Source organism: Ambystoma mexicanum, chromosome 7q, assembly GCF_040938575.1.
Source record: "Ambystoma mexicanum isolate Mex_15411 chromosome 7q, UKY_AmexF1_1, whole genome shotgun sequence".
Classification (NCBI taxonomy): Eukaryota; Metazoa; Chordata; class Amphibia; order Caudata; family Ambystomatidae; genus Ambystoma; species Ambystoma mexicanum.
In genome coordinates, this window is record NC_090941.1 from 547,077,456 (window position 1) to 547,091,972 (window position 14,517).

The window sequence follows — 14,517 nt, forward strand, 5'->3', positions numbered from 1 at the left end:
GAGTGACAAATAGTTTAAAGAAAATGAAGAAAAGGTTGAGAAACTATAGTATCTCTCTAGAGAAGTTGTCGGTACTGATTTAAGTTAGACTGACACTATTGGAAAATTGAGGTTTTGAGCAGTGATTTGTTGGAGCATGCTCATATTTGTGTAAAACCTAGCCAATACACTTGCCCAAGCTCAAACGGTATAGTGCGGAATGGGTGAAAGGCATGGCGGATACGATGTTCATGCCGTGGCCACAAGGGGGATCTTTGGCAAAAGCAGTATTGCAACACATGACCACATACCTACATGCTGCATACACGGAAAAGAAATTAGAAAAGAGATTAGCTGTTTTAGAGCTGGAAGATGTACTAGGAAGAGAGAGAGGATCCGCCACCTGAGTTTTGGATGCTTAATCAGTGCAAAAAGGACGGTGTTGAGCCTTCTGCACCCCTTGCCTCGCTTGAAGTAAAAAGCGTTATTACAGAAAGCGCAGGATTGTATCCATTGAAGAAAATGAAAGCCGCAATGGGGTATAGTAATCCAATATACGAACCACCCGATTATAGTAGTGACGATAGTCCAGAGAAGACTAAAACAAAAGAGGAGAACTTTAAGGCCGTACAAAACAGGGAAGAGAAAGGTGAGTGGCTGAATGCATCGACAGACATAGAACAGGAAATCAAGAGATGGAAAGGAGAAAAGGATAAAGCTGATGAGGTAACACTCGTACAGAACGAATCGATGGGAGGACAGATATTGCTTATGTTAGATGGGAAAAGCATTGAGGAAGTTGGGCAAAAGGAAGATCGAGATGAGCAAGATAGAAAAGACAGAGAACGAGAAAAGATATTAAAAGAAGATGAGCAGAAAAGAAAGGGCCGACAATGGCGAGAACAGCTGTTTCAGGAGGAGCAACAAAAGAAAGAAGACAGCGCAGAGGAACAAATAAAGTATGATAATAGACAGAGGGCAATGGAAGAATGGGACAGACAGGATAGAAAGAGAGAAGAAGACGAAGTGCAACAATTAAGAGATAAGAGGATACAGAGATGAAAGGAAGAGGAAGAAAGAAGAGCGGAAGAAAGGAGAGAAGAAATGAGAAAGGAAGAAGAAAGAATTAGATGGGAAGCAAGAAAGTGAAGAGAAATAGATGAAGAATTAGAACGAAAAAGGAGACAGCAAGATTAATCAGAATGAATTAATGGAGCCAAACACAGCGATATGATGGAGTGACATAGAAGAGTTCCTCCCGTTACAGGTAGCAACATCAGGAACATCTAGGGTTACACTAGATGAGCACTTCGATATAGGGAGTATCAGAGATAGGATTGATAAAGCCTATCAGGATTTAAGAGAAAGAGGCAAATCGGTAAATTGAGGAAAGGGAGATTGATCTATAATCTCCCAATCACGAGGCAAAGAGGAAAGCCCACTTGGACCTGAGCATAGAGCGCTGTCTTTAAGTAAGCTAACCTTAGACAAGGGTGAAAGAGAGTAGAGTCATACTAGTTGGGGACTAGACATGTCAGATGAAGAGAGAGAATCCTTCAGAGGGGAGGGAAGGAGCGTGCGTGTCCCCGAGGGAGGCTTACAGGCAGACAAGGGAGTAAGAGGGTCAAGGGCAGGATGCCAGATCCTATAGCATGTCCCTGGCACCCTAAAGGACAATCGTATAGCAAGAGGGGAGAATCGCTGCCATATGCAAGTCGGTTAAGGTCCTTGCCAGGAAGAAGGCGAACAGGGACTGTTCCTTGTCCCCCATAAAAGCATTGTGGCGACAGGACAATACCAGAAAGCCAGTGATGTCAGTAGCATTATTGAAGGTAGCACTTGAACAGCTGCATTACCCTGCGCATGTAACTAGGGAGAGTCTCGCTGCAGCTATTGCAGGAGACTGGTTCGTACCAAGCCTGTTACAACATGTTGCATTTTATGTAGTAAATTGCATCGTATGTCCAAAGTTTACTGCTGGGCATAGACTGCAAACAATTAGAGGAGTAATTCCTCGACCGAACGGTTCTTTTCAGAATTTACATATTGATTATGTTGACATGCTGCAAGTATGTTGTGGATAAAGGTATTTAATAGGGGTGGTGTGTCCCTTCTCCAGGTGGATTGAAGCAGGTCCTAGTACACACCCTGATGCCACTTGAACATTATTTTGCATGAAGTTTTCCAAGATGGGGAGTGTATGAAGTGATGAGATCTGATAATGGTCCACATTTTGTTAATGAAGTATTTGAACAAATAGCGCTTCTCTTGAATATAAAACGCACGTTTTCTTCTGCTTATCACCTACAAGCAAATGGAGTTTGTGAGAGACTCAATGGCCTTTTAAAGGAGAGAGTCGCCAAGTTATAATTGACACTGAAGTAGGAATGGCTATATTGCCTGCCCTTAGCACTATAAGCCCTAAGGAATCAGCCTGGTTTGGACCATCACCTCACACCCCATGAACTAGTGACAGGAAGATGAATGAGAATGCCTTTGACTCGTCCATCGAGGAGCAAATGTGATGCCTAGAGTACTGCAAAACAGTTAGGAAATAAATTAAATGAGTACTTAACATGTATGACCGCTAGTATCTCTGTCATTTCAGATCAACTTAAGCACCAGGGAGGTCGGTCTCAGAACACAGATGAAGACCATTCATCAGCCAGAGTTTCACAATTATTATAAGCATCCAAGTTGTTAATTGTGACACAATATTAATTCGGAACTTCACCAGAAAGTGGTTTGAACCTAGATGGTTGGACCATTTATAGTTGAAGACTTTACTCCTGCAGTAAAAGTTCAAAACAGAAGAGCATGGATCCATCTCAGTGATTTTAAGACCTGCAGCGGAGAGGCCGGCACACCCCTAATGATCAATTCGGAAGCAAGACAAGAAGAAGAAGAATTTCAGCCTGTGCAGACTCGATCGATGACTAAGTTAGATTATATGCAAATTGGTTTTTTACCCCTATTATATTTTCTTGTTTTCAGTAAGATGTAATTGCCCTGTGGGTATGATGTGTGTTAGACACAGCGGTTGAAGGAGAAGTATATAGGTACTAACAGTTTCACCTTGGATCGAGATAATTATTTACTCTTTAAGATTGTTAAAAGTACCGACGTGCTGATTGAAAAAGATATTTACATCACGATAACTTTCATACAATATGAGAATAGGACTAGAGCGATAAACAGTGATAGACACTGGGATATGTGTCCGTTTGCGGTTCCTCTGCTCTCCACACACGCTTGAACGCCGGGGATCCCGGCTTGGTTGAGTGCGGGCGGGGGTGCGAGCACCGTGGGGATGCATATCTTTACAAATAAACTCTGACATTTAGGAAGCACTGAGAGAACTTAGACCAATTGCCTCGTGTGACAGAGTCACAAAGGGTTACCAAGGAGATAGTCCCGCCCCCACGCTCATGCGAGGAGGTGAGACGGGAGGCACGCCTGTCCTGTCCTATCCCGGATGACGGGCGGTGCCGTCAGCTCCTTGGTTACGTTGTTAGTAGACCGTGCTTGGGCATGCGCAGCCCGTTCTACGAGCAGTTGACTCGCGAGCAGAGTCAAGGTAAGAGGTTCTGCCGAGTCACGGCATTCCACGGAAGCAGTTGATGTCACTGAATGAACTAGAGAGCTCATAGTCTTTCTCTCTCTCTTAACAGAGACACTGCATTGATGTATCAACTTTTATGAGACGTTTACACAATTACGAGACAGCTAAGGTAATGGAATTCAAACACGGCTGAATTCATACGTTTACTAAAGATAAATGGTAATGACGTCTGCACGTATAATGGCACTAACGTTCACATTGCACCTTTTCTCTTTTGTATTTCTTTTATGTGATGAAAGCAATCTCCTTGCTGGTATGTACATTTAACATTTATGATCCAAAATGTATGCACATGTGTTACGTGATGAAATGTATGTTGCAATTTAGCCCTGAAGCTGTGATTTTTTGTAGAGGAATTGGGAGAACGCCTAATGTATTGTGTGATTTGAACACAAATACCCGAGTAAAAACTTTGATAAATGAAAGTGGCTGAAATCACTCTTTCTGAAAGAATCAAGTTTAATGACTATGCTGAAGTTCAAGTATTATATAACTCAACTAACAATTGAATATTGCTCCAAGTACCGAATTTAGCCTCCAGACAGGAGGCAAGCAGTGAGCACTGGGTGTTATGGGGTGGTCTCCACTCTGTTTTTCATTCCACTATAGTTGTTAAGGTCCGGATGTCATTGGACCTTTTTTTGACCCAGTAAGCACCATTGAAAAACAAATACCCATTGGAACAACACTAATAATTGAGATTTATTTGAAAAGAGAAGTATTCACAAGTGGTACCCAACTGATCTCCATTGCGAGGTAGACTGACTTCACATCATGCACCATGTGCTCACATGTGAAGATGTTATTAGCCCTTCACTTTTTTGGCCACTGGTTCATTCCAGTGGAGCACAGCCATTGTAGGGGGCACATACCAGCCCACACAATCCTGGTGCCTGCATCAGGTTTTTGAGAGTATCATTGTGTAGCTGCATAGCCATTTAGACATGCCCATACTATGCAGGCAAGGTTAAGAATGGCCCATGAGTTCTATGCAATGGCACAGTTCCCCCAGGTCCTCAGAGCCATTAACTTGCTGCATGTTGCACTGCACTGCAACCCCACTCCCCCAGAGAAGTGGAGCACATATACAGGAATTGCACACATTGGCATTCCCCTCAATGTTCAGGTCATCTGTGAATGGCCTTATAATCATGTGGATGTCAATTTTCCCAGATGCACTCATGATAGCTATACACCAGGCCATTCCCGTATCCATAATGTGACTCTTTGGTGAGTATGACCCATCACGCACATCCAACCACTACACACACGAACAGCCACATGCAAAACAACCATGAACCAAAGGAACCAAGCTAACCAATATTTACCATTTCCCTATTTGCAGGGGACAATGCTTACCTGCTCTCACCATTCTTACTAACACACTTCAAGGCTCCCATGCACGCAAGAATCACCTTCAAGTTTTGCTGCATCATCTATAAGGCAGCCGCTCTTGAGTCACTCAGCTACCTCACTGAGAAACTCAGCATATCCAGCGGACAGCTCACCACCACAAACCAGGACATATGCAGACTTGAAATCTGCTGCTGCAAAAGGGAAAGGACCAGAAAATAAGCCTTTGTGCCTACGCCCCAAGACTATGGAACCGCCTCCCTGTCAGCATCAGACTCTCAGCCACTGAACTTGGAAACATGGATGACCAGTTTCTGAGCCAGTACGAGTCCCTATTCAGCACTGACAAGCAGCTTGGGGCCTGTAGCCATTAAAGGATCTGGGATGGCATCATGGCTGCTATCAACACGGAGGAGGTGGCAGTCTGTACTCTGGAAAACATTAAGAAGTGCTGGGGTGATGTAAGGATCCAGAGCCAAAAGACGGTGAGGGCGGCCATTGAGGCAAGACAAGTGTCAAGGTCCATTCTCATTGCTGCCATAGAGTGAAACCACTACGGGTCTGGGTCCTGGAGTAGTTGAACTCAGTATTTCATGCACAGGTCCTTGACTTGGAGGACCGGATCCATGCTGCTCATAGGTACACAAAGCCACTGCATTGTTGCAATTATTACAATGTTTACACTGCTATTGATGGTATGAAGGAAGGGAGAGAAAATGTGTACCATTAACTGTGTGGTGTCCCGATGTTTACTGTATTGTGTCTCATTGGCACACAGAACTAATGGTAACCGACACATATGCCAATGGGAGCCACACTGGGCTTGGGTACATCTAATCAAGTAGTGTTAGCAAGCTCAGCAAGCTGTCCACGTAATGTGTACTGCCACATCTTGAATCAGCTGTGTCCATGTTCTGTACTTCAGTGATATTCACATGAGGCAATGTGATAATGCCACAAGTGAAGTCTTGGAGGGCATGTCATCTCATCATCTGCCAGTGGTGGCTGGTCAATTTCTTAACTGGAGGGGTGTAAACATTTGTCCCAAATATGCCAGAGTGGCCAAGCGTTGTGACAGCCTCTACCACTCAAGGGGGGATTGGGTGAGAATCTCCCTCTGAGAATATTTTTAAAAATATGGATGAAAATTGTGCGTTTAGAGCACACATTTTAGAACAATTGTGTAAAAAGCCAAACAGTTTGCAATTTTGTTTTGTAGGATAACTCACGCAAAAAATCCAATAGAAGCAAGTCACCAACATTGCACAGGAGCATTTCTCCAACACATTTTCATGATGCATTTTCCCACAACATGTGCCCGTATGAAACATTTTCACACTGGCTGTGCCCATACATTTACATGCTGACTGCACCATTATACCCTTTATTCCCATATAAGAACACACTCGTGTTTGCTTTGTGCATAATGCCAGTAATTATACTATAAGAAAACATGTCCATGTTTGTTCTGCCAATATATGGCAGTGTCCCCACATAAGAACATACTCCAGTTGGTTTTACCATTAAAAATGTATGCTAATGTATTAAAACATGTCCGGACTGGCTGTACTGAAATGCCACTGAGCTACACAATAACACTTATCATGCTTGCGTTATAAAAGATGCCCAATACAACATGTCATACCACAATAAGAAATGATTAGACTGGGTGCACAAAGAGTTTTCATCTGCTATGATTTTTGATTATTTTCCACTTAGCTGTGTAGTGCTTCCCTTTATTCAAAAAGTAAAGTCGGCTCGGACTGTGAGGGTATACCGTGAAAAAAAGCAGAACATATGCACTGAGTGCCTATGACGCATTACTCCCTTCCAGGCCTTATAGCAAACATTCTCAAGAAAACAACCTCACAAAGTTTAAAACAAACCCATACATGTAAAATAGCTGGTCGAGAATTATCCATTTTAGGGTGGTAATAATTTTAATGAGTGTTTACATGGTATTGACATACATGTTTAGTGAGAGCAGAGCAAAATGGCACTGCATTAGCCACAAAATGGCACCATTTCATGTGCAATACCTGGTTTCTCATGCATCTATCTGCGTTTTGCTTTTTGCAATTTTTTGTTTGTTTACCCAACATATGGATAGGTCTTCATGCCCGAGCATGCTAAGTGCTGTCATCTGAAAAGCTATGATCGGCAGAAGTCACTGGTGACTTGGGTCCACCAGGTAGCTTTGACTTACACACACAGCAGTTCTCTTTCCTTCTAGTATTGCTTAAATGCCTTTGTATAAAGACATTAACTTGTAACTTGATCAATGAGAACAGTACAGTTCAAATAAAGATACATATTTTATTTATTTCAGCAGTGGCATCACGAAAAGGGCTTTGCAGTATGTTTCAAAAGAGCTGTTCTACGAAAAAAATGTTTAGGATTGTTTAAATCTCTTTTATTAGTGGGATTGTGTTGCTTGCCTGCTCTGTGTTTTTACATGCTTCCCAATGTAGTCTAGTAGAAAGAGATTTCCTCTTGGATTTTTTTTCAATCATAAGGCTTTAATATTCTCCCTACTGTAGTATTTCCATTTGCACTTTTTTTCCTCGCTTTACAGACAAGCTGTCCCCTTTCTCAAGAATTGATTTTGTTTTAGTTTCTGGAAGATGCTGGCAACGCCTTCCTGATTCATGGCAGTGTTCTACCAAGGGTACACCGATGAACGGGAAGCACGCCTACGGGAGCGGGCTGCGCTTTCTTCATCTCTCAGCATTGCAGTGACAGCTTGCCTTTAATGGCGGCCATAAATATGGGGCCACTCCAGTATCATTTCCGCATCCCATCTGACTCGCAGAGGATTCCAGGCAGGCAGCCCTGCATTGGGAATCACGCCCTTTGTCAGAGGAGAAATTAGCTGTCAACAAGCTCGGTGGCCATCTGTAATTACTGACCAGCACCTCTATATTAACCCTGGCTGCATTACCGAGAGCGGATGAATTCCCTTCCCTGCATGGGTTGGCTCATTTGAAGGAAGGATGCACACATTTGCATACACAGAGAGGGTTGCGCTGTTTGCTCATATGTAATCAGTTCAACTCGTTTTTGTGGAGTTTCGATTTTTAAGGTCTATAGTCTGAGGTCTATAGTCTTAAGAGAAAAGGGTCAGGCAGCAAACGTGCTTTTCGGATGTATATATCGGAAGGGAGTCGGAGAGCCTTTTCAGATCTCCTGCATTGGAATAGATTCCCCGCCGTCCGCAACACACTCCACAAGTAATCTTATTTAATTTGGGTTTCCTCTGAAAACATTTTTTTCAGAGATCTTTGACTAAGCAACTCTCTCTTTTTCGTGTTGCCCGCAGGGACGTCATTTCATCAAAATCCCACGAGTAGCGTTAAGCGACATCACATGACCCGTGACGTCTGACATCACAAGAAGTGATGACATTTGACCCCACCTTGAAGTGACATCACGGGAAGCAATGGAACAGGACCGTTTACCCCTTGACACAACAGGAAGTGGCATCACATAGCATTGTTTCTAAGTACACTGTGGGCCTCATTACACGGATGGCGGTAAGGATTTACCGGTACCGGTAAATCCTTACCGCCTTACTACGAGGTCCCTTTGCGGGTTAGGGGATTTAATGCCTGCTTTTTGCAGGCGTTAAAGACCAACCCACAAAGGGACCCAGGGAGCTAATTACGGTACCGCAATTTGCGGTACCGTAATTAGCGCCTTCCCCATTCCCATTGAGCCCTATGGGCTAAAAATGGGAATGGGGAAGGGCAATGGTGGAAGGGGGAATTACCACCCCGCCAACCTTGGAATGGGGCGGTAATTTCCCTTTCCGCCAAGGCGGTGCCGGTATTTTACCGGCATGAACCATGGCGCTAATAGTGCCATGGTTCGCCGCCATCCGTGTAATGAGGCCCTATGAAAAATATGGTTACAATATCACTGTAACATGATATACATTTCATACAAGAATTAATCACCATATGTGTCTGCAGAAAAACTGCAACTTGCGAAAAGCAAAATACATCATTACGAGGTTGGAGGTAAAGGATTACCGGCACCGGTAAGGGTGCTGATGCCAGTAATCCCTTACCTCCGTATTCAGAGTTCCCTTTGCGGGTCCTTCCTTACCTCCTGCTTTTAGCAGGAGTTAAGTACGGGCCCCGCAAAGGTACCTCAGAGATAATTACGGTACCATAATTTACGGTGCCGTAATTACCTCCTTCCCCATTCCCATTGAGCCCAATGGTGCAGAAATGGTAATGGGGAAGGGCAAAAGGTGAATGGGGAATTACCGGTCCCTCCAACCCTGGAATGGACCGGTAATTACTCCATTTACCATGCCGGATTTGGGACGGTTTCGGAGGCAACCATGGAGCTAATTACTCCATGGTAAGCTCCAAACCCGGAATGAGGCCATAGTCCGAAATGGATGCTTATTCTACTCTAAATGCTTTTTGGAGGATTTTGACTGCATTGTGAATTTGAGGTGTTTAAGCACAGACTAAATCAGTGACTCACCCCTGAAGTGTACCTGAAATAAACCTTTAATGAGTTTAGCAATATTATTGTATAAAATTCCAGAAAGGCAAATTATTTGTTATTCCTATTCTTTGTTCTTTAGGGTCACTGCTCAAAGTGTACACGTGTGGAAACCCCTGTTTCTTTAAGAAGCCTGATCAAGAAAGCCAGCCACTCTAGAACAAAGAACAACATGGCATTGGCCACAGCCCAGGAGCTTCAATTTGTGAAAAAAAAAATGTTTTTCTTTTCTTTTTTTAGGGGTAGCAAGGGCGACCAGAGACCACATGGGGTAGCAAGGGAGACCACAGGGGTAGCAAGGGAGACCCCACAGGTTGCAAGTGCGACCCCTGGCAACCCCTAAAAGACGTCACTGGTTGGCCGTCCTAAGAAAGACATTTTGCTGTATGTGCATTTTCAAAATGAAAATAACATAACATAATCGATTGCGATACATGCACTCTGAACATACCTACGTCACATGCATGCTTTCAGTGAGATGTTTTTCTGAAGGCTCATCTCTTGTATTATCTTACTCAGCCCTTGAATCATAGCCAATCAGAATGCATAGAACACAGCTACATCTGTTCTACTCATTCAAGCTTCCAGTCTTAATGTTTCTTTTAGTCTCCTCCCACATCTTTTTAAAAACATTTTTTAAATAAAAAACAAAACTAACTTGTGCCAGTTTTATTGTCATCCATCACTCCCAGGCAGAGCCACCACCTCTGCTTCTCGGCCACGATGGGTAAAGAAAGTGAGCTGTTTTTTTTGTTGAAAAAACATCTTTGCTTATCATATGGTGGGCATCTTTTTGTAGATTGTTTTGTCTGTTTGGTAAACAAGTTTGATATCTTTAAGTGAAAGTTTTTGCCAGAAAGCAATATGCGTGGTTTCTAATGACTATAGCACCCTGGTCAGTGGTCCATACCAGATAGTAACAGCAGTGCAAGCCATAATTAACAGGTTCTCACTTTGCATGAGCCGACTGACCAAGGGTAATTTGGCTTTTATACTGCGTAAGTCACCACCGAAGAGGTCTTAAAGCGGGCATTCCAATTATGATATCCTCACCTAATTAATGAACATTCAATATCCCATTATGGCATTGTGTTATGTTAATTGTTTTGTTCTATGGTGCCCACTTTCACCCTACATGTCCTCATGGCACTGATGCTTATGAGTTTGAATTGTTCATTAAGAGTGGAGTTTAGGATCCAAAATTTGAGATGAGGATATGATATGATATGATGTCATGTATAATGCGCCTGTACACAACAGTTTCGAGGCGCAAGGAGAAAAGTCTTACATTTTTTTCAAAGAGTTGGGACACTAGCACCTCTCGAAGGAAGAGGGGAATAAAATTCCACAGTCATAGGAGCATTTGTCATAGGTAGAAATGTCATAGATGCACATGTCCAAGGTGTACTTGTCGTAGGGGCATGTCGCATAAGAGCGTGTGTCGCAGGAGCGTGTCATAGGAACGCATGTTGTATGACCATGGGTCTTAGGTGTGCATGCCGTAGAAGTGTGTGGTAAGAGGGTGCTTTGTATGAGCATGTATTTTGTATGTTTTGAGCATATTTCGTATGAAAGATGCACATTTGTTGTGGGTATGTACCAAATATATGTACATCATGTCTCATAAGAGCGTGTGTCGTAGGAGTGCGTGTCATAGGAGCACTTGTGACAGTGTGCGTTGTTGGACCATGTGTCACAGAAGCATATGTCATAGAAGTGTGTGGTAAGAGGGTGTCATAGGAGCACATGTCGTAGCATATGTAGTCGGAATGTGAGTCATAGAAGCTTGTGTACTAAGACCTTGTCATAAGAATGTGTGTTGTAAGAGTGTGTGTCATGGGACCACTTGTTGTAGGAGCATGTGATTGGAAGGTGTGTTGTAGGAGTGCATATTGTAGGACGGCAGGTTACAGGAGCACTTATCGTAGGAGCGTTTGTCATAGGTGCACATGTCATAGATGCACTTGTCGTAGGAGAATGTCTCGTAAGAGCGTGTGTAATAGGAGCATGTGTCTTAGGACCGCATGGTGTAGGTCCATGTGCCATAGGAACTCATGTCGTAGGAGGATGATATATGAGAGCATGTTGCAGGAGCATGCCTTGTGAGAGGGTGTCATAGAAGCTCCTGTTGTAGGAGCTTGTGTCATAGGAGTGCCTGTTATAGGAGCACATGTTCTAGAAGCCCCTGTTGTAGGATTGCTTGTCGAAGGGGCTCATGTCATAGGTGCGCATGTTGTAGGTGCACATGTCATAGCGGTACTTGCCATAGGGGCATATTTCGTAAGAGAGTAGGTCCTAGGAGTGCATGCTGTCAGAGCATATGTTGTAGGATCACATGTTGCAGAAGCATGTCTCGTGAGTGTGTCATTGGAGCGTGTTTCACAGGAGTGTGTTTTGTAGGACCTTGTGTCGTATGAGCGTGTGTTGTAGGAGCTTGTGTCATAGGAGCTTGTGTCATAGGAGCTTGTTGTGTAAGAGTGTGTGTCAGGAGCATGTGTTGTAGGAGCGTGCATAGTAAGAGTGTGTGTTGTAACAGTATGTTTTAGAACCATGTTTTGTAGGAGCACATGTATGTTACAGGAGCGTGGGTCGTAGGAGCTTGTGCACTAAGGCTTGCCATAAGAGCGTGTGTTATAAGAGTGAGTGTCAGAGGAGGATGTGTTGTAGAAGTGTGTGGTAAGGTGGTGTGTTGTAGGAGCATGTGTTGTTGGAGTGCATGTCACAGGAGCACTTGTCGTAGAAGCGTTTGTTGTAGGTAAACATGTTGTAGGTGCACTTGTCAAAGGAGCATGTCTCGCAAGAGTGTGTGTTGTAGGAGCATGTTTCATAGCACCACCTGTCGTAGGACCAGGTGTTGTAAGAGGTTATGTTGTAGGAAGATGTTTTAGGAGGGCGTGTCAGAGGAGCATGTATCGCAGGAGCATGTCTCTTGAGAGTGTGTTAAAGAAGTGTGTTTCGTAGGAGCTTGTGTTGTGGGAGCGCAAATAGTAGGAGTGCATCTCGTAGGTGCACACGTCGTAGTTGCACAAAATGACTTCTAAAAACTGACATTAAAGTTAGCCCTAACTTTGATGGGTTTTTAGAAGATGCAATGGCATAATGTATGAACTGTGAAACTTGTGCATTCCTGGCACAGTTTTTATGAAAACTGCATGGACATTCTGGGCATGCACTATATATAGATAAATTAAACACGCAAATAACAAAATAAAACTGGCCAAGTCAATTTTCATATTATTTTTTGCTATTTCAATTCCTGATGAAATCTAGCCGCATGCCAAAAATTGCAAAAATCGAAGGTGCCAATTTTGAGATATTTGGGCCAAGAACTTATTTTCTTTTTCTATGGGAAAACCCCATGTTAAAAGCTGTTCAGAACACAATCAAAGATAAAAAAAAAATTAAAATATGGAGCAATTAATATACCATTCTGACATTTTGCATGCACAGGTGGCTGCCTCGAAATATCACTGGCGAATATTTTCAGATTTTTTCATGCTATGTTTCGAAGGTTATTCAAAAAATGTATTTTCTCCCTCCATATGAAAAATGCAAGTTGATTTTCAACCATTTTCACTGCATGATAACCTGTTCAGTGTTTTTTAACCACTTTGAGAGTGCGCAGCCATCTGCTTTTTGCTCACTGTACCTTTTGGCAGATGGGAAATATTCATTTGCATATCAGTCTTTGTCCCGCCCACAAGGACAGTCCAGCACCGAAATGATATGACAATTTCTGAGGCTTGTGGAATCTGCTTAGATCACATGCTGTGCATAGGCCGACATCTAGTGGAAGCTGCGGAGTATTACAGTTGTTGTGAAACTCGAAAAGGGACGTCGGCAGGGTGTGCCAGTAATACTATCCATAGTGTGACGTCCACTGTACCCATGATCCCTCACACGTGTAGGTCCCTCAGATTGCTTTTTTTCCGCCATGCTAGACGGACACATATAGCGGAGTTCCTTTCGGCGCTAAGCCATTGACTTTTCACAAATTAACGATAGTATTTCTTTCTATCCTTTCACCGACCCCGAAACAACATGCCAGTAAAGAATAAGACTGCCTGTCGGCGACCACCACAAAGGACCGTGCAGTATTAGAAGGCCGCCCCGGGCCTTGGCCCAAACAGTAGGGAGAGAGGGGGGGGAGGCCATTTTAGAATGCATATTCTCCCCTTTCTACACTTTGTTTGACCAGCTGCCATAACCATAACCTGTAATTATGGAAAACACACTGTTTAAATTTTGCGCGCAGGCTCTTCAAGCCAAAGACGTTAAAGGACCGCTCGACAAAACGCTGGACCCACTACGCCAGGCAACTCGAGGCCATGGAGGTAGAGGGAACCTTTAGCGATGGCAGCAACGCCATACTTTTGGATGATGTGGGCGATGGAGTAGCTTCAGCTACTCAAGCGCAGAACCCTGACCCCATAGGACAGGCCGGCGGCCATGTTGTAGGGACTACACCCGGCGGCGGCAGCGCTACAAAAGTACTCACCAACAAGCACATAAGCCCCAGTCAAGATTCAACAAATGAGTCGAGTACTCAACAACATTCGACACCCAGAGAAAGGTCCACCGAGTCCTGGTCCTCTGTGCAGTCTCGATCAAGATCGGCACAAGACAGGGTTCAACCGTTGAAGGACGGCAAGGGTGTCGCTCGAAAAACTCACTCTGAGGGTCGAACACCCGCGGACGTCTCCTCGGTTCCCACATCCAATATTAGACGCTTGACATCGAATAAAGGGCCAGACCCCAAGAAGTCTGTAAAACACTCCTCTGGGCACCAGGGGGTAGAAAACACCATAAAAGACTTCTAAAACCCTTCATAGGGACAAGAGCCCTCCTAGGGAAAAGACACCACAGAAGGGAAAGCTTTCATTAGCCAAGCCCTTAGAAAAAACCTAAAGATTATAGGCCTAAACTAATACCTCCCACTGATGAGGACTTAGGTCTTACCCCTCCATCTATAGTAATCCCAAGTTCCAGGGAATGGTCTTCCCAGGATATTGATAGGGTAATGCGTAGAATGACCTTCATGGCCA

General features: G+C 43.8%; 1 protein-coding gene across 11 annotated transcripts in view; it reads left to right on the plus strand.

Annotated features, from left to right (window-relative positions):
* The window catches only part of ENOX1 (ecto-NOX disulfide-thiol exchanger 1), a 1,853,609-nt gene that overhangs the window by 1,323,725 nt on the left and 515,367 nt on the right, over positions 1-14,517 (plus strand). For 9 of the 11 annotated variants that reach the window (XM_069639318.1, XM_069639317.1, XM_069639316.1 and 6 more), the window contains one exon: positions 9,555-9,677. The exons of the other annotated variants lie outside the window; for them this stretch is intronic. In XM_069639318.1, the coding sequence (XP_069495419.1) occupies positions 9,555-9,677 (123 nt within the window). The remainder of the gene's footprint in view (positions 1-9,554; positions 9,678-14,517) is intronic. 11 annotated transcript variants of the gene reach the window in all.